The 22,500-nt window shown below is 46.1% G+C and overlaps 1 protein-coding gene across 2 annotated transcripts in view; it reads right to left on the reverse strand.

Annotated features, from left to right (window-relative positions):
* Positions 1–22,500, reverse strand: part of khdrbs3 (KH domain containing, RNA binding, signal transduction associated 3) — a 116,797-nt gene that overhangs the window by 60,471 nt on the left and 33,826 nt on the right. The window contains exon 1 of one of the 2 annotated variants that reach the window (XM_062529372.1): positions 2,990–3,029. The exons of the other annotated variant lie outside the window; for it this stretch is intronic. Within the exon in view, the coding sequence (XP_062385356.1) occupies positions 2,990–2,993 (4 nt within the window). The 5' untranslated portion in view covers positions 2,994–3,029. Of the gene's footprint in view, positions 1–2,989; positions 3,030–22,500 lie in introns of those variants that run through there. 2 annotated transcript variants of the gene reach the window in all.

Below are 22,500 nucleotides of genomic sequence, written 5' to 3' on the forward strand. Positions count from 1 at the left end.
AGATTTCAAGGATTAAGGCTCCGGTAAGACATCCAGATCTGGAGCCGTGGGCAAGGGAGGGGAAGAGGATCATTAACTCCTCTCATTTTATTCGTTCCACCCTCTCCCTCTCTTGTTCTCTCGCTCTCTCTCTCTCTCTCTCTCTCTCTTTCTCTCTTTCTTTCCCTCTCTCACGCTATCTTGTTCTGTCTTTAGAGCCCACAGTGTGGGGCCTGTCCAACAGGCCTCTGAAGAAAGAGGATTTTAAGATGTTCCAAAAGGAAAAGACACAGTCATGGTTTCATAAGTGTACTGCTCTGGTGGGGGAGCCTACATGTAGCTGATTCTTTCTAAAAATTCTCTTTTCTATACGTGAATACACCTCTTTTATTTCTTACAAATACATATCCATGTCATTGCCATCTTGCCATCAGATTTCTGTTAATGACATTGGCCGGGTTTCCCAGATTTGTTAAGAAGCTCTTAAGTGCGAAGAACTTCTTAGGAGCGCTCTAAGAACGCTCAAAGAAGGCAACTGAGAAGTTAGCACTTAAGAGCTTCTTAACGAATCTGGGAAACCCGGCCATTATCTGATGATAATGTCTAACTGTAGACAAAGGGCTTTCAGAGGCCTTAATGCACCACACACTCTCTATCCAAGGATGCTGTGATTTCTACTAAAAGGCTAAACGGAGGTAACCATGGGTAAACAAAGGCGAAGGCTAAATGTGAGGAAAATGGTACCGTGGGAGACTTCCTTCGTGCCCATCCTCTTTGTTTACAAGTCAGAAACAGAGACAAATAAAATGAGACGGATAAAAAATAGATGAATGAAGAGTGCGAGCCACCCCGAGGCACTAGGGCAGCTCTGGAGCAAAGCAGGGCAAGAAGTTTAGAAGGCACACACTGAGGGCACAAAAGCAGCGAACAGCAACCGACACACATGACAAGCCACTTGACAAATGGTGAACAATTTAATCTGAAGGACAAAAAAAAATGTTTTCAAGTGTGTGGATGTGTGCGTATGTGTGGATTTGTGAGACAGAGAGAGAGAGAGAGAGAGAGAGTGTGTGAGTGAGTGTGTGTGTGTGCATCTGTGTGTGTGTGTGTGTGTGTGTGTGTGTGTGTCTATGTTTGTATGTCTATCTGCCTGTGGGCATGTGTCTGTCTGTCTTTCTGCATATTTACCTCTTCACCACAACAACAATTTGTTTGAGATACTTTGCTTTCTGTGGCAACAGTGTATGAGAGAGAAAAACAGAGAAAGATGTCTCTGTTTATAAAAAAAAAAGAAGCAGGTTATCAAGGCGAGAAAATGCATACCTTTGTCAGGGTAAATTATGTCAGGGTGGCGAGAAATTTACACATCAGAGGAGTGGAGATACAAATTGCGTGTGCCGTTCCCTGAGCTAAGCATTACGAAAACATTACTACGGTTCCTCGCCTCGGCGTCTCCGAACCGCTGCGGATAAAGAAAAATAACGCCGCCTTCACGTGTAGTGAGCCACCGTTTTAATGAAATTGACTCCAGCGCCCGGGCGCTTTGGAGTTTAACCAAGCAGAAAAGATAATGCCCCAGCCCTCTTTTCATGCTGGGTTTCCTTCTCTATTTGTCAAACCACGGTTAAGGAAACTCAAGGGCCGTCGCAGAGCACACCCGTATACCCTGGCTTCCTGGCACCGAAACCTGCTGTTGTGGCATGTTTAAAGGGCAGACTCAGGTCCTGGAAGCCTTAGGAAGTACTTTGCAGGACCGCGTCTTAACTTCCATCAATCTATGGCCGAGCTCTCCAGTCTCCCTTTTGATGCCTTTTGGAGTTTAAAGTGAGGGTGTTTGATGGTTGCGAAGACCAATAATTGCTCTCTTAAGATGAACAGAGCAAATGAAGTGAACCTGGTGTAGACTAGCAGGCTTTTTTTTCAATTAACACCTTTCTTTGAAAAAAGGGCCCACAAAAAAGAGAGTGCTAATGATTGCGAATTCTGTAGTCTGATGTTATCCAGAAGAACATCACATGCTTTTGACTATGTCAATTGCAAGCCTCTGTCTTATTCTCCTCTTACTTTTCTACAAAAGGAATAAAAAAAAAAAGTAAAACATGAATTACGTGAGAGTAAAACATACTTTTTCCCACACCAGCAACCACTGTAAAGTGCTTTTCTGAAGTGGAGGGTCATGGATCTATACCAGAGGTTACCTGCTGTCTGCCTGCAATGTCACAGACTCGTTCTTTGATTTCTATGCACTTTTTTTCCCTTTCCTTTCTATCACAGAGGTGAAAAAATCCCTCTACCATGACAATGTCCAGAGATCCCCATCCCCATCCCCATGACAACCAGCATCCAGATGGTCCTGAGGTTGAGAGGCCTCACGCGGATTTGTTTACTGTAGGAGATGCCCTGCAGCAGCTCTGACCAAACACGAGGACACACCTTTTCTCACGATGCTAGCAGAGGTTGGAGCCGAATGCTCGACAAGATGCACAAATTCAATTAAAAAAAAAAGGATCTTTACTTACGAGACACAATTAAGAAACATGAGAAACATGGCAACATGACAACACGCAAGCAAGACTACAAAGACAGGACCTTAAATCCAGGAGGAAGGTAACTAAAGAACACAGATGATAGGGGCCAGAGCAACAAGAAAGCACAATCGATAGAAGAACCAGATACAAGAATAGATACAAGAGCCACAATAGATAAGGACATGAACAAGAAATGAACAGAGCCACTCCGTAACACTTCAATGGAGACAAGTGAAGCCGATTTGATCCCGTTTCCTGTCGGTCGACTGACGTGTTGCGCTTCCTCGGTGTCACTTGAGTGACAGACACGTGACATTAAGCAATGGACTGAAACACAGTAAGTTGTCTGGTAGCCAGACTAAGAAAACTGATAGCGTGCAGAGTGCTACAAGTTCGAGAGGAGCTTTTGGTAGGTGATTTGTTCTGACATGGTGCCAACAAAACATCACTTCATCATTTTATTTTCTATGCTTTCCTCTTACCCATGAATTCTCCCTCAGTCTGCCTTCAAGTTTCTTATCCAGAGAATACAGTTACTTTTTAGACCTAGAAGTAGATAGTTGGTTCTACCTGTGCACTTAACGGTGACCTCACTAATTAGCTGCTCTACTTAGCTGAACCATTGTGATAATTAGAATCAGCTGGTTTAAATGAATAGTTGGCACAGATATGTGGTAGGACTTTAACTTTCTGAAGCTAGTCTTTTCCACCTCTGCCTAAGACCAAACTGTTCTTAGATGTTTTCTGCTAACTAAACAAATGCACTTCCTGTTCATCATACATTCAGGGATTTTATGTCTTCATTATTTTATGTAGGCTACTTTACTTTTGAAACGGTCTCTACGCCATTGGCCCTTTCTGCTTTTATTTAAAATTACATTACTGTATAAAATGTGCTCTATAAGTAAACTTGTCTCATCTTGCATTGCCTTGCCTTGCCTTGCCACTTTGCTCTCTTGATGCTCATTGACAGTCTTCCAAAAGGATGTACATTACCGTACATTCATTTATTTAGCTAATGCGTTTGATCCTGGGAGAGTTATAGTAAAGGAATGGTGTACATTTTTCATGAGCATGAGTGCTCCCTGGAAATGAAACCCTAGTTACTGATGCCACCAGCACATTGCCCCTCCACTTTAACTCTACAGCGTAGGCATCGTAGGATTCTAGCTGCCAGTTCCAGTTTCCCCTTCCTCCTCCGTCTGTGAACATTTCCTGCCGCACTTCACCGAACTTATTTCTCTCAACGTGACCGGAGGTCGCAAGGGTCGAGGCACTCAGCGTAGCAAAAATATTTACGAGTCACCGCGCAGGCTGGTTCCTAATGGAAAACGCGCCGTACTTGGGCTGTAATGCTTTTTTTTTTTTTTTTTTTCCATCGGCCCAGCGGAGAAGTAATGAATTGCATATCCATTAAAAGATCCAGGTTGGTGACGGCCTCAGCTGGAGGTCCCCTCAGTCTCCATTCTTCCCGCTCAGACAGATGTTGATCTGAGGCTCTGTGTTAAATCAATTTCATGCGACTCCCGTGCATCAATATTCATTTACATATCAATTGCTACGGATATCTTCCTCCTCTCTCCCCCCCCTCCACCCACATCCCCCCGTCTCTTTCTCTCTCGCTGAATGCATCGCTTTTGTGATGCCAATGTTGGTAATTTGGAGGACTGTGGTCTGCGGGGACCACTGCTGTGTAGGTTACCTCGCTGCTTTGTGTCTTATCGCTCTCCTCTTGTAGATGGTGCGTACAGGCTCGTGAAACGGATGAGGAACGGCGGGAATTATTCAGACAAATGCGCGCCTTTCTGCGCGGTGCATTGCCAGCGTTTTCTCGTTTTCGCGCTATCGGGTGTAGAGAAGCGAGGGAAGCGCAGCGTTGGTGGGTTTGACCGCCGACACATTCAAGCAACAACAAAATTCCGCCCACCCACACCCGGACGCACACTCAAATGTATACACACAAATACACACGGACAGACAGACACACACACACACACACACACACACACACACACACACACACACACACACACACACTGGCCAGAAATCTCAATTTCATCCTGGCTCCTCGGCTGCCTTGACAAGGTCAGGCGGGCGACAGGAATTCGTCTCGCCCCCTAATCTGGAGATTACATTCTCCCTGCACTGGCCTTTCGCCCCCCTCCCTCCCTCTCTCCCTCCATCCCTCCATCCCTCCCTCCATCCAACCCTCCCCTCTCTCCCTCTCTGTCTCCCTCACCCTCTCCCTCGACTTGTAGCCTGGCGGTCCATGCCAGCTCAGCTCTCCGCTGTGGGGTAACGAGGCAGATCCAGCCCGTGCCAGGGGCAGATTACGGAGCGGGAGATAACACGCGGGATTAAGGAGCCACGCTCTCTGGGTGCAGACTCCTCTTCTCTGTTTTTTTTTTTCTTCTTCCCTCTTTTAAGCGTTTGGCCCTTTCAGCGACACAATACACCCGCCTGACTCTAGCCTGAGTCATACACAGCTCAACACAGCAACAGCAGCGCACGCACACACACACACACACACACACACACACACACACACACACACGCACACACACACACACACACACAGTCCCCCACACACACACAGACTCACACTATACATAAACACCATCACACATATGCACTTCTTGCCACCTTTTGCATCAGTGGCAGTGAGTGAGTGAGGTGTGGCGTGGTTTCACATGCATGACTCATTCCAGGTGCCGCTTAGTGGGTCCTCAGTTCAACGACCTAGAGCCCTCACAGGTCAAAACATATAATGAGGCAGACCTAGTTGCTTCAATTAGCCTATATATAAAATCATCCATTTCAAGAGGATATGTGAAGTTCTTTGAAGTCATCTAATTAGATGACTGACAAACTAAATGATTGAGCAAATAAAACAGAAAAAGTCAAATTAAAACTATATTTCCCAAGTTCACTACATTGTGAGAGTTTTGATAAGAGAAGTTCGATTGCTTTCCTGTTGTTCTGTTTTCATTCTTTTTGTCGGTTGACTAACACTGAAGGTATCAATGACATTTAATCACAATTATAATAGCTCATTTATGGAGTTTGCTGATGGTAATGAATTGCACATTAGCATTTCTTCATTTTGATGTTCAAAAGTTAGACAAAGAACATGAGAGAGAGAGGGATAGAGACGGAGACAGGGAGGAAGGGAGGAAGAAATAGAGAGATACAGGGATCCTAAGTAAAAAAAAAAAAATCGAAAGGATTTGCATGAGCTTACTTAGTTATTATTGTCTCTTCCTAAAAACAGATAGAGGGATCTGATATGCGGCACCTTTTGGTACGGATCATTGGCACCCTCCATCACTGACAACCGTGCATTAACCAAATGAATGGGAATAAACCTGAGCCTGAACTAATACATCAACTAAATATGTGATGAAGGAAGTGCTGATGAATATTCCAATTCCTAAGACAAACCTCACAGTGTCTGTCTGCTTTTAAAGGCTGAGGTATAAATAGTGTCGGAGTGGAGAGAACACATTTCCTCTGCCAGCGATTCTATGGTATCTGCTGTCCACCCACTAGTGTTGCCATAAAACATGGCCTCTGATCCCCCCCATACATACACACTCTTCAGTTCCACTAGTCTGTAGGACGGGTTGCCTGGTAACTGCACAATTATACAGTCAGACTATTTCAAAAGCTACTGCTGTCTTTTGGGCGAGGAAGTTTACTTCTAATTCCTTAAAAAAGGAAACGACTGGTCTGCTAACGGCAGACTGTCATGATAAACTCAGGGTTCTTCCACGGAGGCTCCTCTTTTCATCAAGCGGCTCTCTTCAAAGGGAGACTCGCTGTTTCCACTGCCAGCCAGTTCAAATGCATCCTGATTCTGACTACTGTGGCCACGATAGCGTGCGTGTTTGTTTCTGAGAGGCCCCAGCTGTTCTGGCGTTCTGTCGGGAGAGATGTCATTTAGAGATGCATCTTGCATGACTTGTTGTACCTGCCGTTCCTGTGATTTGCACTTCAGGAGGGTTTTTTTTTGGGGGGGGGGCTGTGGACACCAATGAGCGGCATGTTGCCTCAGAACCAGCTGGAGAAATCCAGCAGACCCCAGAAGCTTCTGTCAAAATGACACAAATCAAACAGGGAAGCTAAAAACGATCTCTCTCTACTCTGTCCTCTGTCAGATACATGCTGAGCTAGACTACAGGTACAAGACAAAGAGTATGACAGATGAAATAGGTAAAATAAACAGTCTTGATCCTTAGTTGTTATGCTGCAGACGTCAATAATAGAGGGTGAAATGAAAGGAGGGCATTTTCATTCAGTAATTCTGGCAATAACTAAAACTGGGCCATCACTTGAGATAGAGCAGCGCAAATGTACGCAAGTACATGATAATGTATTCATTTATCGCTTGGTATTCAGTTCCTTTCTTAACTTTATATAGTGGTTGTTTACATAGGCTGACTTTGAAATTGAAATGAAAAGAAAATATGAGAGAATCATTATGTAAATGTAAAGCCATTCTACACAAAACACATTTTCGAGATATATTAGAAAAGAAAAAAAAAAAACAGTCCGTGTGATTCCTTTGTTCGCACACGTTATGCAATCAGTTTGTTTACCCCAAAAAACCTTTGACACACATCTGAAATGATCAACTTGAAGCTTTTCTCTCACATCTGGGAATGCATCAATACCAATTTAGCACAAGCCTGTAGATGCAGTCTTACACACAAAGACATGAGGCCTTGGTTACATTCACCGAAAACCCCCTGCAACGTGCCTCTGACAACCCATGTTGTCATGCTGATACTCCACAAATAAGGAAAAAAAACCCTATATGGGTTAATAGGATTCTGCATGCATAATTCAGTGAAGTCTGTTAATAAAAGATTCTGTCTTTTGCTACAAAACAATGCATTAGCGGCAACGCACTGGTAGCAGTTACCGGCAGCTGGAGTCTGTTCCTTTCCCTCGTCAATATTAATATAAATATAGACCTCCGGCGGATCAAAGGCCAGCGTGTGTTTTGAGCAAACAGGACAAAACACAATCTGCAGGACGTGCCAGGGCAGGCTCAGGAGGGGGGGTGGGGGGGGGGGGGGGATACTGAGACTGGGCCGGGCAGAGAGGGAGGACAGCGGCTGCGGGGAGGCTGGGATGCTGAGGGATACTGAGACTGGTCCAGGCAGTAAGGGAGGAGGAGGAGGAGGAGGAGGAGGAGGGGGGGGGGTGCTGCAGGGAGGCTGGTCCTTTCTCAGCTGCCGGTGTGTGCACACTTGATGTCTCCATCGACTCCCTCAGTGTTCTTCCTCCACACGCCATCACTCCAACCACCTCCACCTCCTCCTCCTCCTCCTCCTCCTCCTCCTCCTCCTCCACCACCACCCCATACCCTACTGGGCTGCGTCCTACTCCCATCCCTGCTCCCCCCCCCCCCCCCTCGCTAGCGCTGCTCTCACTTCGGCGCCTCGGCACTTTGAAGGTGGCTGATTAAAGATGCAGCTGGGGACACCCGGGCAGAGCCAGATGTGAGCAAACACACACACACACACACTCGCTCATACACACACACACACACACACACACACACAGTACTCTCTCTCTCTCTCTCTCTCTCTCTCTCTCTCTCTCTCTCTCTCTGTCTCTTTCACACACACACACACACACACACACACACACACCACACACACACACACACACACACACACACATACACACACATACACACACAAACACATATATGCGATTCCATCTGACAGCACCAGCATCCAGCTCTTGTCACATTACATCTTAAATAAATTGCCGTCTTTGTGTGGCCAACGTTCACATTACAGGCTGCCATGTCCTCCTTCTATCATTGCAGCAGCCATAGACGCTGTGCTGCTGAGCCTAGCAGAAAGCCCTCGGCCACGAGCGTGTGAATGTAAATACGAACGCACCAAAAAAAGAACAACCGGGGACTGAACTGAATGAAACGGAGTGAAAATGAGGAGGCACGAATGCTGTGAACTTAAAACTGCATGGGTGATTTAAGGTGAAAAATAAACACTGGCGGGTTGGCTACTCAAAAGTCATTACCCAGAGCATTAATCGATGGCCTGGGCAGGACCTGAAAGCTCTCTCCGACGCACGCAGACCTCATGAACATGCGCTCCGTGGCTGTGGAAGTGAATGAGCCGGGAGCGGCCCGAACTCGTCATATATAATTAAGCAGAAACGCTGTTTATCAGCCCTCACTATCTCCTGGCCTAATGAAGTTTCCCATCAAATTGTCATTAGTCTGAGGATAAAAAGGAGGATCTGGTGATGCAAATGAAAACAGCGTGGTGGTAATGTGTGCTATTATTGGAGACTCGGCTCAGGTTACATTATAAAAACGCACTGAATCATCGCAACCCATAATGGTTGATATGTCGATATTTATTTTTTTTCTTTCTTTTGCATAATGATTCTTCAGCCCACCATCAATTAAAACCATTTGACCCCTGGGTCAGGGTGAGAACACGTAGGCATGCTCTTCATCACCGCCATCATCATAAAGGTCCACTTAAGAATAACTCTTCATCAAATGAATCTATTAAATGGAAACGATATACAGTCAATTCACAGCATAATCACAAGTTTCGGAGGCACAAAAGTTATGCATCAACATACCTTCTCTGTGCTCAGGACTTAAACAAGGACATTTTCCCTGAATTATGCACAAGCACCTGGTCACTGCCTTGGGGGATAATAATGCCACTTCGGCAGTCAATGTATCATTTCAGCAAACACATGTTGCTTCACACATAAGAAGCATCCCGACAGTAATCCCCTCATGTACAGCAGAACTGCCTCAACTCTCTAAATAATGCACATATTTACCACAAAGTTCAAGACATATCTAGCACTATAGCTGTCTCCAAACCACTCCCCTTGATTAATTCTTAAAAAAAAAAAAAAGCCGAAGCTGACATTTTTCTCATGTCCAGAGGCAAAGTTTACTTCGGTCAAGCTAAGTCAGGGAGCTCACAGAACAGATCCCGAGGTGAAGAAGAAACACCACCGGCCTCTCTCTCTCTGGCTCGGCTCCTCTCTCATCTGCCGTGCTCCTTCTGAGAGGAGGAGGCGAGGAGGAGCACAGGAGGCAGACGCCAGAGCACCGGGGCTCTGCCGTCCATGGGGCCTGCATTATTCATCCGCTTCTCCATCGCCCAGGCAGAGCGTCCGACCGGAGGAGACACCCGTCCGTGACACTTCAGCACTCGCAGGGAAGAGATGAAGAGAGGAGAGACGCAAGGAGGAAGGAGATGAGGGATGGGGGGGGGGGGGGGGGGTGAGATTGCGTGAGAACTCACTACACAAATGTCCAGACCCTTACACCCCCTTCCCCCCATCCAACACACACACACACACACACACGCACACAGTCGGCAGAGGTGAGAAGAGGTACCACTTTCTCGTCACAAGGTCACAGGAGCGCTCGGCGCACTCCAGCGGGACACTGAGGGACTCAAGTGACCTGTGAAAACACGCCGGTATTTTTAGAGCTCTAATTTGTCCATTAGGGTTTTTCGAAACCCCCACCAAAAAAAAGAAGAAGGCTGATGAGCCCAGGAGAGTGGAGCGATGGAATTTAAACCAAAGGCAAAAGCAATCACTGGACAAACACTGATTCATCGCTCATCAAGGCATTTCCGCCTCACATTTGATCATTTATGCCTTAAAAAAAAAAACAGTATCTGTTCACTAAAACTGGCTCAGTGACAAACTCTTGTTGTAGTAGTTTTAGTTATGGGTGTTGGTAAAACTGTCTAATGCCTTTCACAGTGCTAAATAGTTAAGGCAGGCCCTTTTCATCCAACAACCTCTGAAAGTATGTAAGAGGAACAAAGATGAACACGCGGGTCACATACGAGCTCGCTCAAATGAAATGTTCAAAGCCATAAAGTACAACTCCAGATCAACATTGTTATGCCTTCATTTATCAATGCACATTAAGTTTGGCTTCCGTCTCCTCTGAACAGCGCATAAATTATTCAGGACCCACTAATAGACTCAGACAGTCCACAGCCTTGTCCTTTTGAAGGCCACCAGTACGCTTCTTCTTCTTCTCTCTCTCTCTCTCTCTCTCTCTCTCTCTCTCTCTCTCTCTCTCGCTCTATTAAATTACACCAAGAGCTTTTCATGGTACTAAGCATCAAACAATCCAAGAAAGAGAGAAATCAATAGCCTAATTGAAATGGAGCACTTTGTGTTCCCAGGTGATGATACACTAATATATGCCTGGTGACACTGCCACCGGGCCTGTACACTGAAGAGGGGATGGAGAGTTGATGAGAGATGGCTGCTGGGGACTATCTGATGCGGAGTCTCTCTTACGCGATAATGCGCCTGCCAAGAGTCTATCACTTTTTCTTGCGGCACGGACGGAACTTAAGCAAATCGCGAGCGCCGCTGCCAGAAGGTCATGCCTGTCCACGGCTCACACACTCAATCAGTCAGATTCATTTCAGTTCGAATCAAGGTCACTCCTCGACTACTCCTGTAATATCCCTCTTAAGCAACGTCGTATTTCAGAGAGTCCGTCGCCGACACCACTCAAGCTGAATGCGGGTGACCTTCAAGGATTTGTGTTGTAAAATTGTCTCTCTCTCTCTCTTGATTTGTGCCGTAAAATTCTCTCTCTCTCTCTCTCTCTCTGTCTCTCTCTGTCTCTCTCTGTCTCTCTGTCTTTTTTTTATCTCGGCCTCTTCGCTCTCTTCTTCTTTGCTTGTCAAATAGTAGTCAGCCAGACCCCATACGAGGTTAATCTCTTTGGTGTCAATGCCAAACAGAAGGCCCTACCTGGACCCCCAAATGGAAAATTACACGTTCGCGAGAGAGGTGTCGAAACAATAAGTGTCACACATGTCAAGACTCTTCACGCTGTTCCCGAGATGGCGTTCCGGCGAGCGTCTTCTGATCTCCAGTCGGGTGTGGACCACGAGCTCTCTATTAAGGGATGCTGGGCAGACTGTGGTTACATTGTAAACAACATTCTCGCCAGACAGTTACGAGCTCAACCACAGTGATTTACTTAGCACCAAGGCCAACCTGACCTCTAGATGTTCAAAAAAAAAAAGCCACTCAAAAATATGAGTCCTGCTGTCAAAGAGTGAGAGAGAGAAAATTGGCTTTGGCGAGTCCCTATAGTACACTTTAATCTTTTAGCAGCTCGGCAGTGAAGTTAACATGACCCTGAAAGCATACATACAGTAAGTTCTGCCAACGTAATGGATCATACCTGGCCAGCATCTTTGTCAGCATTGCTATAATCATGGTCATCGAGTTCGATGCCTATTCAGTGCTACAGGATGCAGACAAAAACAGAGTGACTCTCTCTCTCTCTCTTTCTCTCTCTCTCTCTCTCTCTCTCTCTCTCTCTCTCTCTCTCTCTCTCTCTCTCTCTCTCTCTTAGCGATTAGTGATTCAGATTCGGGCGACACAAAAGGGAAGCGTGGGCATCATTACACGATATGCGTTTGAAGGCACGGGTTAGCCAGTCTGTCATTACAGCGGAGCACCCAACGTTTCAAAGGACCATTATCAAAGTTAAAGATCATCAAGACTACAGCAGCGCCTCTGAATGCTCCATGCATTAGGTGTGCGTTTGGGCCGACAACAAGCGGCGGCGGCGGCGGCAGCCGTGGTGACGACGGTCCCTCCAAGGCTCGGTTCATTAATTCTCTAATGCTCATTATATCTTTTCCTTTTTAATTTCCAATCTCCGTCATTAGCGCGCTTGAGGATATATAGAAATGAATATGCCGTGCGGACCAATGCCACGTTACGTCACGAGTGTGAGTGAGTGGTGTCTGACACCATTCAGCCCACAGGCCTCACAAAATCTGCCTTGTCTGGTGACAGACCAGTCAAGTGGCCCAGGCCCAGCTACAGAAACACACTCCTGCCTAACAACAGATCCGGTAGCTCACCCAAGTTCTCCTGTCCAGACAAGTAATAAAATATCCTGATATCAATTCAAAAATAAATAAAAGCAAAAGCAAAGAAGGATTCAGATCTTTCTCTACCTCCTTTCTTTTCTTCATTCCAGAAAAACAGAGTAGGACAAACTACTGCTGATTTTTTTTTTTTTTTTTTTTTAAACCTCAAAACAATATTCAATGCACATCCACAGAATTCAAAAACTGAACAGTTGTTAGAGCCTAAATAGAAGATCATCTGAGTAATGATTTACAATAACATTGGCTCCAGGGTGGTGTTGATTGTTAAATGAAATCATGTTCATATAAGGTGACCACTGCTGACAGAAAGCTTATTTCTATTCATATTCTTCTCCAGGCAACACAGCATGCCTTACATGTAGACATATGCATAAGCAAGCAGTCACAACATCAACAACAACAACACAATATTTAAACTCTAATACCAAGAAACATGGGCTGGCCTGTCAAAACACAGACTATCAAATTAACCCAAATATACTCAGCCTGAGTTTGATGAAGAAGTGGGTTAAGTTTAGTAGACTATTCATTTTAATTGATTAATTCAGTTCTATTGAGCACACAATACTGGCATTTCAGTGCTCCATTCTCAGCTTGAGATGGTTGCGTGACAAAGTAAGTGTATGTGTGTGTGTGTGTGTGTGTGTGTGTGTGTGTGTGTGTGTGTGTGCGTGCGTGCGTGCGTGCGTGCGTGCGTGCGTGCGTGCGTGCGTGCGTGCGTGCGTGCGTGCGTGCGTGCGTGCGTGTGTGTGTGTGTTGTCCTATGACAGGCTCTCCCAGAGGATGACTGCAGAAGACTCAGAGAGACATCATTAATCCAGACTCCTACATATGCATCTGCCTCTCAACGCCTCGTTTATATTGATGTAAGTAATAATTCATTGACGTGCGTCTTTCCTTTTCATGTGCATGAAAAATGAAAAAAAAATGGTGCTATTTTTTTTTTTTCTTTGAAGTGGGTGGTGACGCATTGGGGAAAATATCAGGCTGGCACCATCTTTTTTTTTTCATGTGAATTTACCACAAATTGAAATGTGTTAAATTGTAAGTGTAACTATTTGATTTATATCAAATGTATGATTGAAACTTCTAAATTACCCATAAGAACTGATTTAATAGTTGAGCAGAATTTCTAATAAGGTTTACAGGTTTGCCCTTAATGAAGTGTCAAAAATTTAATTAAAATATGAGATTAAAATGATTTCTTAATGATCAAATATTAATGCTGGAGACTGGAGTCATTTTTCTTCTACATAATTCTGCCAAAGTCTGGTTGGTCGGGAGAATCATGTTGTTCTCTCTGTCTGAGGATATCTGACCTCGTTTGGAAAGTCAAGGAGTTGATGGGTTCAGGACATTTCTTTGGGATTAAAAAAAAAAACTCTGATATGATAATAACTGCAACAGGCTTGTATGTGTGAAGTAGAGAACTATTCCACTACTGCATGCGTTTTGCGGTACTCTGATACTAAACACCAGGTGCTTATACTGAAGTGGCTAACACCAGTTCATTTTTGTCAATAGCTGTGGTTGTATGGAGTAGGCTGCCTTCCAAACCATGTCAATCTGAGGTAACACACTCACTTATTAATAACTCAATGCGAGCGTTCAAAAATAAATGACTGACCCCGTGAAAGCCAATAGTAGCTGACACTTCCACACGGGCGCTGCTCCCTTAAAAAGGCCAGCCTAATGAAATAAGAATGGGCTGGATGAAACAGACGCTGGGGGTTAACACAAGCAAGTACGCACACACAGCTCCACGCACACACTCTTTCTCTCTCTCTCTCTCTCTCTCTCTTTCAAGTTCACAAACATTTATACATATACGTAAGTACACATACACACATCGCTGACCTGCAGCACTCCAAAGTAGTATACTTGAACTGCCTACAGTTTGGAACAGTTTTACACTTTTCACAACTAGTGGCAGGTTATAGGCAATGATTACACTGCAGCTTCTTTGGAATTTCATGATGCTCATTAATAGTCAATGAAGACTTTGAATATAGGCCTATGCCATTAATGAAAGAACATTGGGAGCTCAAGTGAACAGAGAGCACTGGATATGATTTGGCATGGTCATCTGCTGGCCACTTCATTTCAGTGCATCGTTCAAAGTCCGGCGAGAGCGTCTCCTCTTACAGAAAGCAATAGCCCATGGCCACACAAGAACCCGATCCCGTGGCTCTCCTGTTTCTAGAGCTGCTCAGTCAGATCAAAGCTATCTATTGGTTTTCTGGCCACTTTTCACTTTTTAATGACAAGGCAATGCTAGGTGTTTGTGTGTGTATGTGTGTGTGTGTGTGTGTGTGTGTGTGTGTGTGTGTGTGTGTGTGTGTGTGTGTGTGTGTGTGTCTGTGTCTGTGTGTCTGTGTGTCTGTGTGTGTGTATGTGCTTGCACATGTGTTTGAGGGAAGTGGGAGTAGACTAAAAATAGGACTGTTTGTGTACATACAGTGTCCAGGAAGGCAGTGGGTGTATTCAGTGTGTGTATGTGTGTGTGTGTGTGTGTGTGGGTTATGGGGTCAATTAAAGTCATAAGACACAAGCACGTCGATATCCAGGAAACCAGGCGCACTCTTCCACGGCTTCATTAAAACAACACACAATCTGCCCTCTGAGGACTACAGACCACAGACTTAGGGGCCTAATAACATCCGAGAAATAGCTCATTAAAAACCGGACATTGGTGTATTTACAACGGCTTCAGCCCCAGGGCACTTCCTGAATAAGACCCCATATGCTTTCTGATAGCTAATAACGCACATAGAAATATAACGCATGACCACGTGCAGATAAAGAAATAATGGTACACGATAAATAATTGGCTTCCTGGTATTTCAAGTTCAAGTTAAATCTATAATGAAATACTCTGGCTCTCCTTGCCTTGCATGAAAGACTTACACTCACAGGAACCAACATTGAGATACAGTATAGAATTCAATACAGCTCCGGTAACATTATTCAGATGAAAGGAAAGAGAACAGGGCATGGGTGGGGTGGCTAGAGTCCTTAATGATGTTTTGGGCTTTCTCTTCGCAGCGATGGTGTGTATGAAATTGAGTTACATCTGTGCCAGTGATGCTGGCTGCTGTCTTTACTGTTTGTAGTCTTGTCTTGTGCAGTCTAGGCTGCTGATCTACACTATACTACAGCATGGCAGCACACTTTCGTTTCTACAGTCCCTCGTTAAAAGTTCACAAGAGCTTTAGTGCTCATGCCTTAGTTTCTGCTGAGCTCTCTCGAGAACATGCTGAGCATTGACCATGTGAGGCTGTCTGAGATATGTATGCCATGGAAACAAAAGTTATCAACAATCTCAGCAGATGAGATGACCCATTGATGGACCTAGGCATGTGATTGTCCTGTTCTTCCTGAAGTCTATAAAGAATTTTTTTTTTTTCGTCTTGGTGAAGTGCAGAGAGAGGTTGTTGTCATGACACCATATGGTAAGATGTTCCACCTCCCTCCTACAGGCTCTCTCATTACTAATGCTTATTAGCCCCATCACTGCCGTCTCACGGTGGAGTCATCTGCCATATTCTTATGCTGTTGTTGTCAAGCCTGGCGACATATGTGTGTGAAGAGTACAAAAGGGACGTTGGTTCAAAGGTCTGATGTACTGTAGCTGAGCGTTTTGCTTATTTTCCACACTCTGGGGTCTGCCTGTCAGGAAATCGAACAGCCAGTTGCAGATGGAGCTACTTAGTGTCCTCTGTCACAAACTTGGATGATACAGCTGTGTGAAAAGTTTGCCACGTTTGTATCGTACATTTACCCGCATTTGTAAAACTTCTAACCGGTCACACTACACTGATTATTGATTACCGTTACTCATACCTTGAAAAGTTGTCGCACTATATAACTGTCATATATTTGCCTAATATGTAGAGCAATCTATTTCATGCTCTAAGGCTCCATGAGGCATGAGTGCGAGCTCAATAAACCCATTGACTTCTTGGCGCTGTCTGCCACAGCGCTTGCATTGCAATGCTGATTCACTGCATATCATTGCAGCGAGAACTGGGCACTCGTTGGGCCCCTTGTGTCTCCGAGAGCCGGCGAGGTGTGTGTGCCAAACATCAGAGCAAGACGGCAGAATGAGACGGCAAGGATGGATGGACAGAGAATGTGAGCGGAAGAATGAGAGAGGAGCGAGAGCGGAGGGAGAGGTAAGGGGGTGGCGGGGTGGGGGGTGTGGGGGTGGTGGTGTGAAAGATGCTGGCAGACAAAGACAGGCGAAAAGAGAGAGGGAGAGGGAGAGAAGTAGAAAGGGTGAGAAGGAGAGAGTGAAAGAGCGCCAGAGAGAGGGTGAAGGAAAGAGAGAGAGAGAGAAAGGAAGAAAGAGAGAGACAGAACACTGGTCAGGTTATGAGGGAGAGAAAGAGAAAGCCGGTGAGAAAGAGAGTGAGGGAGAGTGAGGGAGAGAGAGAGAGTGAAAGAGAGAAAGAAAGAGACAGAACACTGGTCAGGAGGTTGTGAAGAGAGAAAGAGAAAGAAAGCAAGAAAGAGGGTGAGGGAGAGAGAGAGAGAGCGAAAGAGAGAGAGACAGAGAGACGGGGAGAGTGCTGAGCACCAGCCAGGGCGGCTGTCCTGTTTTGCCCTGAACTGGGCCAAGCACCTGATGGATCGGGGAGGCTCTCTCCTGAGTAAGCCAACACTGTCTGCCCGCCTCCAGGTCTCAGGCCTCTGCCTCAGCATCCAAATGCCTGGTGGGGGTAGAGGAGGGGGGGTGGAGTGGAGTGTGGGGGTAGAGGAGGGGGGGTGGAGTGTGAGGGTAGAGGAGGCGGGGTGAAGTGTGGGGGTTGGAGTGTGCGGGTAGCTCTTGTGCGGCCTTCCCTCATCCTCCAGGCCGAGAGTAGTCATTCCAAAAGCTCTCCCGTTTCCAGTTCTGTCCCTGCCATACATAACCTCAGACCTCCCACCGTATAATCGCATTCAGGGTAGCTCTTCATCAAAGCGAGCGCGGCTCTACCGATACCGATCGCGTCTCCAGGTCCTTGGGAAGGAGGAGGAGACTATACGGAGGAGGGATAGACCTTCTGCTCAGGCCTCCTCATTGATCCAGTCAGGTCTAATTGCTGGGAAAGATGGCCACACGGCTTCCGCGGGCCCCTGGCCAAGGCCTCTGGCTTCAGGGTTGCCCACAGGAGCGCTGACCCCGATCGGGAGGACTAGGCCGGGGTCAGGGGAGAGGGGGTTCACCCGGGCCGGGGGGGGAAAGGTGTGCGTGGATCAAAAGCATCAAATCAATGCTAAACTCCGGAGCCAAGCGCGACCGCAGCTGCGGCTCTACAGTACATACAGACGAGACCCAGGGCTGCTCGGCGGAGAGAGAGAGAGAGAGTATATATATATATATATATATATAGTACATATATGTATATGTAATTGTCTGTCCATACATCTATTCTATGTGTACATGTAACTGAGCTTTGGCAATAATGTTATTGAAACGTTCATGCCAATAAAGCTTCATTGAATCATTGAATCATTGAGAGAGAGAGAGAGAGAGAGAGAGAGAGAGAGAGAGAGAGAGAGAGAGGGACAGGAGCCTTGCACGTTCCCAAAGGAGCACAACACACAGGGATTTACACACATGCACCGCAAAAAGAACCGCTGGATCAACAGAACCCAGTCAAGCCATCTCGTTACCTAGATTACGCGTTACAACAACGTCAAGTTTATTGCACATACAGTACACTTTACACTAGATGTTCAAATAACTTAACTCAGTCACTCAGACTGGACTGGGTTACACTGAGTGCAGTGTAAGTTGTACGGTGTAACTGAGTCTTCAGCGATCAAAGGATGTATCAGTTGTATGAGGTTCATTACTAATTTCAAGGAAAGAACACCTCTGCTATTGAAACAGACTACCCTTGAACTAGACGCTGTGCGTTCAGTGCAATAATGTGAAATGATTGCACATATGAGACTGAGGTCTGCTGGCCAGTGAAAGTGATGTGTATTTGTATCGGTGGATCTTTATAGGACAAGTGAAAGAGAAAACATTTAGGAGAGGAACTGAACAGCTTCGTCCAAGAATTTGGCAGAAACCTACAGAGGCCCAACAAAGGCTCTTAAAACCCCCATCATAAGGCCTTATAAACTTTCATGAGCATCCTGAGATCCCTTAACCACTGTAGCTAGCGTAGCTGTGAGAGTGTGTGTGTGTGTGTGTGTGTGTGTGTGTGTGTGTGTGTGTGTGCATGTGTGCTTGTTAGATCGTTAAATGAGGCTGTTCCACGTGGATGTTATCCTCTGTCTATCCTCTCTGAAATCCGGTGGAATGGTGGGATCATGAAGTCGGGGGGGAACTCAGTAACCCAGAGGGCTGTTTCCCCTGCCAAGCACTGGGGTTTAATCCCTGATTCTCCACAGGGTTCCGATGTCTGCCTCGCCACTCCAGTGTGGCAGAAGTGTAGCACAGCGGGACAAGGAGAGGGGCAAAGCAGACACCACCCTTAAACACACACACACACACACACACACACACACACACACACACACACACACACACACACACACACACACACACACACACACAGACACATACACACACACACACACACACACACACACACACACGCACACACGTCCAGCTCCTGTCTACTGCATTGTCAGGGTTGCACATACAAAAACACTCATAACATGCATAGGCTCAAAGATGGTAGCACACAGACACACCGCTTGAAACCAGTCGCACACACATATACAGCAAAGGGAGACAAATACACACACACACACACACACACACACACACACACACACGGTCTGGCACGATCAACACAATGAGCAACGCTAAGCTGCGCTCAGTTCTGCACGGCGGCATCGGCCGCCAATAAAGTCGGTTTGGCCGCTTCGACTTTCCGCTAAACTCAAGAAGCGTGCCCGGTGCCAGCCGACTCACCGGATCCCTCAGCTGGCAAATCCATCCGCCCGCTCCCCAACTCTCGTCTTATGAAAAGTGACACGACGGGGGCCAAGCGGCGGAATCGAACCGAACCGGGCAGCCCTGAAACTCGGAATCATGTGACCATCCACAAACACTGAGCAAAAAAAAAGACACAGGGGTTGGTGGGGTATTTTTTTTTTTTTTAGAGGGAGGGGAGGGGCAATAGAAGACTGGAGAGAAGTCTTGAGATAGGCAAGTGGGGGGCGGCGGAGGTCTGACAAGAGCGTGCCTTTGTGCGAGACTGATTGAACTCTCTCTGTAATAAGCAGAAGTCTGAAGTGCGCCGACACGCCGTCTACTGATAATCCCAGCCGAGTCGACGAGGTCACCTGCAGTACGTGTGCGGGGGGAGTCGGAGTGTGGGGGGGGGGGGGGGGGGGGGGCAATTAAGCATCTTATAAAGAGAACTCAGGAGTCGGGAGCAGCCGTTATTGCAAATCTTATGTTACATAGCGACTCCCTCAAATCTATCAGTGGCGATCTCTTTCAGTTTTATTTCCATGAGAAATGATATGTAATCAAGCTGGGAGTAAAGAAAGGAGGAATGAACGAGAGCAAGAGAGAAAGAGATAGAACGGGAGAGGCGGGGTGGGGTGGGGTGTGGCGGTGGGGTTGCACATAAGCTCTCATTGTTTTCTGGCACACATTTTACATGAGAGGAAGAGAGAGAGAGGGAGAGGGAGAGTAAAAGGGAGAGTAAGTGAGAGAGAAGTTGAGTGACAAGTTAGGAGAGGGAGAGGGAGAGAGAGAGGGAGGAGGGGAGGGAAGAGTGAAAGTGTGAGTGACAGGCACGGATGGAGAAAGAGAATGAGATAGAGAATGAGATAGGAAAGAAGAGAAAAAAATGAGAATGACAGACAGGGATGGACAGAGAGGGTGGGCTTGTGTGAGCGTGTGTGAGCGTGTGTGTGTGTGTGTGTGTGTGTGTGTGTGTGTGTGTGTGTGTGTGTGTGTGATAAAGGGAGAGGTAAAGAACATGAATCAGAGCTTAAGAAGCTCCTGCTGTCTTGCGGGCGATCTCGTTAAGGGATGTGGGGTTGAGGAGATCACACCGGGCCCTCACACACCTGCTCCCACACACCTCTCACTCAGCGCTGGGCCTCACACACACCTCGGCCCAGCCAGTGGGCAGATGCACCATGCATCCTCATCGTCACCACCTTCATCATCATCATCATCACCTTCATCATAATCATCATCATCATCATTATCCAGCCAGTGGCCAGATGCACTCAGCCACTGTAGCCTACTACACTGTGAATCAGCCTGGACGAGAATAGCCAATAAGAAAATTATCATTACCCTTTTCTGCTGCATCATCATCATCATCATCATCATCACAATACTTCAAAAATGAGATGAAAGACTTCTACACTGCAATAATGAAGATGAGAGCCTTTCACTATTGACCAAATGGCTATTCTGCGGATGCTTAATATCAACACAAAGTAGATGCAAATGTCGCCGTTGGCTTATTCAGTCACAAAACAAGCCAAGGCCTGTGTGCTACAGTATACATCTAGCAATCAACACCTGACATACCTGTTTCATCAGAAAACTGAAAACGTTCTGTATTCTGCCTCACAAACATGTCAAAAGAAAACAAATGTACACCGCAGTTGTGTTCAAGCAGAAGGATCAAACATGCATCTTCTTCTTTTCTGTTTTATTTGTTTTCAGAATTTCGTGAATATGTAAGACCCAGACCAAGCAAATGGTCTATTGGTTTGGTCTAAAGGTATAGTGAGATAACGGTGGCCACACTGGAGGATTTGACCGGTCAAAAAGACGAGGGCCACAGAGGATAATGACCATTCACAGAAAGATACTCTCGAGTTTCCTGTAGTAGTATCAACCCGTTTTAAGTATATACTGTATATTACGTTTGCAGTGCTGAAGAAAATGGCCTCTGAGGAGACTTGGAACATAATTTCCATGATTTCTGCCACTACAAGGGTTTTCCACTCCTTTTCTTTTGGTTGTATATAGAATAAGAATACAAAGGACTGTGTTGTGGTAATTGCAGCTTCTTTGAAATACCTCTGCTCTTGAATCCACTCATGCATAGTGCACACACTCCTCAGTCTAAGAAAACTCAACAGAACACACACATGCACACGCACACACACACACACTAAACACACACACACACACACGCAAACAAACTCGGGTAGAACCACATATTCTCTGCAGCTCAACAGAACAGGTGAGTCACACTGTGTGGGCTGATGCTCCTCTGCTCCCCTCTCTCTCTCTCTCTCTCTCTCTCTCTCTCTCTCTGACTCTGTCTCTCTCTCTCTCTCTCTCTATCCCTCTCTCGCTGCACCATGTATCAACGAGAGCACTCAGTCAGAGTACACTCTTTCTCCCCAATTCCTTTCTCTTCCCTCGCCCACCACTATTCTCTCACACACACACACTCTCTTCATCTCTCTTTCTCTCTTCATCTCTCTCTTCCTCTCTCTCTAGCTTGATCTCTCGCTATATCTCCACTCCCCACCTCCATACCTCCTTCACTCCATACCTCCTTACACACCATATCTTCCTCAGTATGGTGTGTCAGTACAGCCTGATCCTAATGTGTGTTTAGGGATGTTCAGTGTTGTGTGTGAGTGGAGCCAGGGGCGTTATTAGAGGGTGGTCAGGGGGACATGTTTCATGCAGTTCTCATGCACACAGGAGAGAGAGCACACACAGGTCTTACATGATGACTGCTGCTTTCTGGTGGCATCTTGCTTATCACTGAGCACATAAGTAAGTAAGTAAGTAAGTAAGTAAGTAATATTTATTTATAAAGCACGTTTACAACAGTTCACACTGACCAAGTGCTGTACATAGTGTAATATGAGCATGCACAGGTCTTACATGACTGCTGGTTTCTGGTATCTTGCTTATCACTGATGAAACACTTGCGGTTATGGATATGATGAACATTACGAAAACAAAAGCTCTCCTCCGAGAGCGCAGACCTCCACCAAGCGCCTTAGTTCCCCCCACATTTGTGGTTTGCAGCCAGACAATGATCCGGATCACTCCCTACACTAAATGTTATAGTTTCTTTCTTGGG

The sequence above is a fragment of the Sardina pilchardus genome, chromosome 24 (genome assembly GCF_963854185.1).
Source record: "Sardina pilchardus chromosome 24, fSarPil1.1, whole genome shotgun sequence".
NCBI classification, from domain to species: Eukaryota; Metazoa; Chordata; class Actinopteri; order Clupeiformes; family Clupeidae; genus Sardina; species Sardina pilchardus.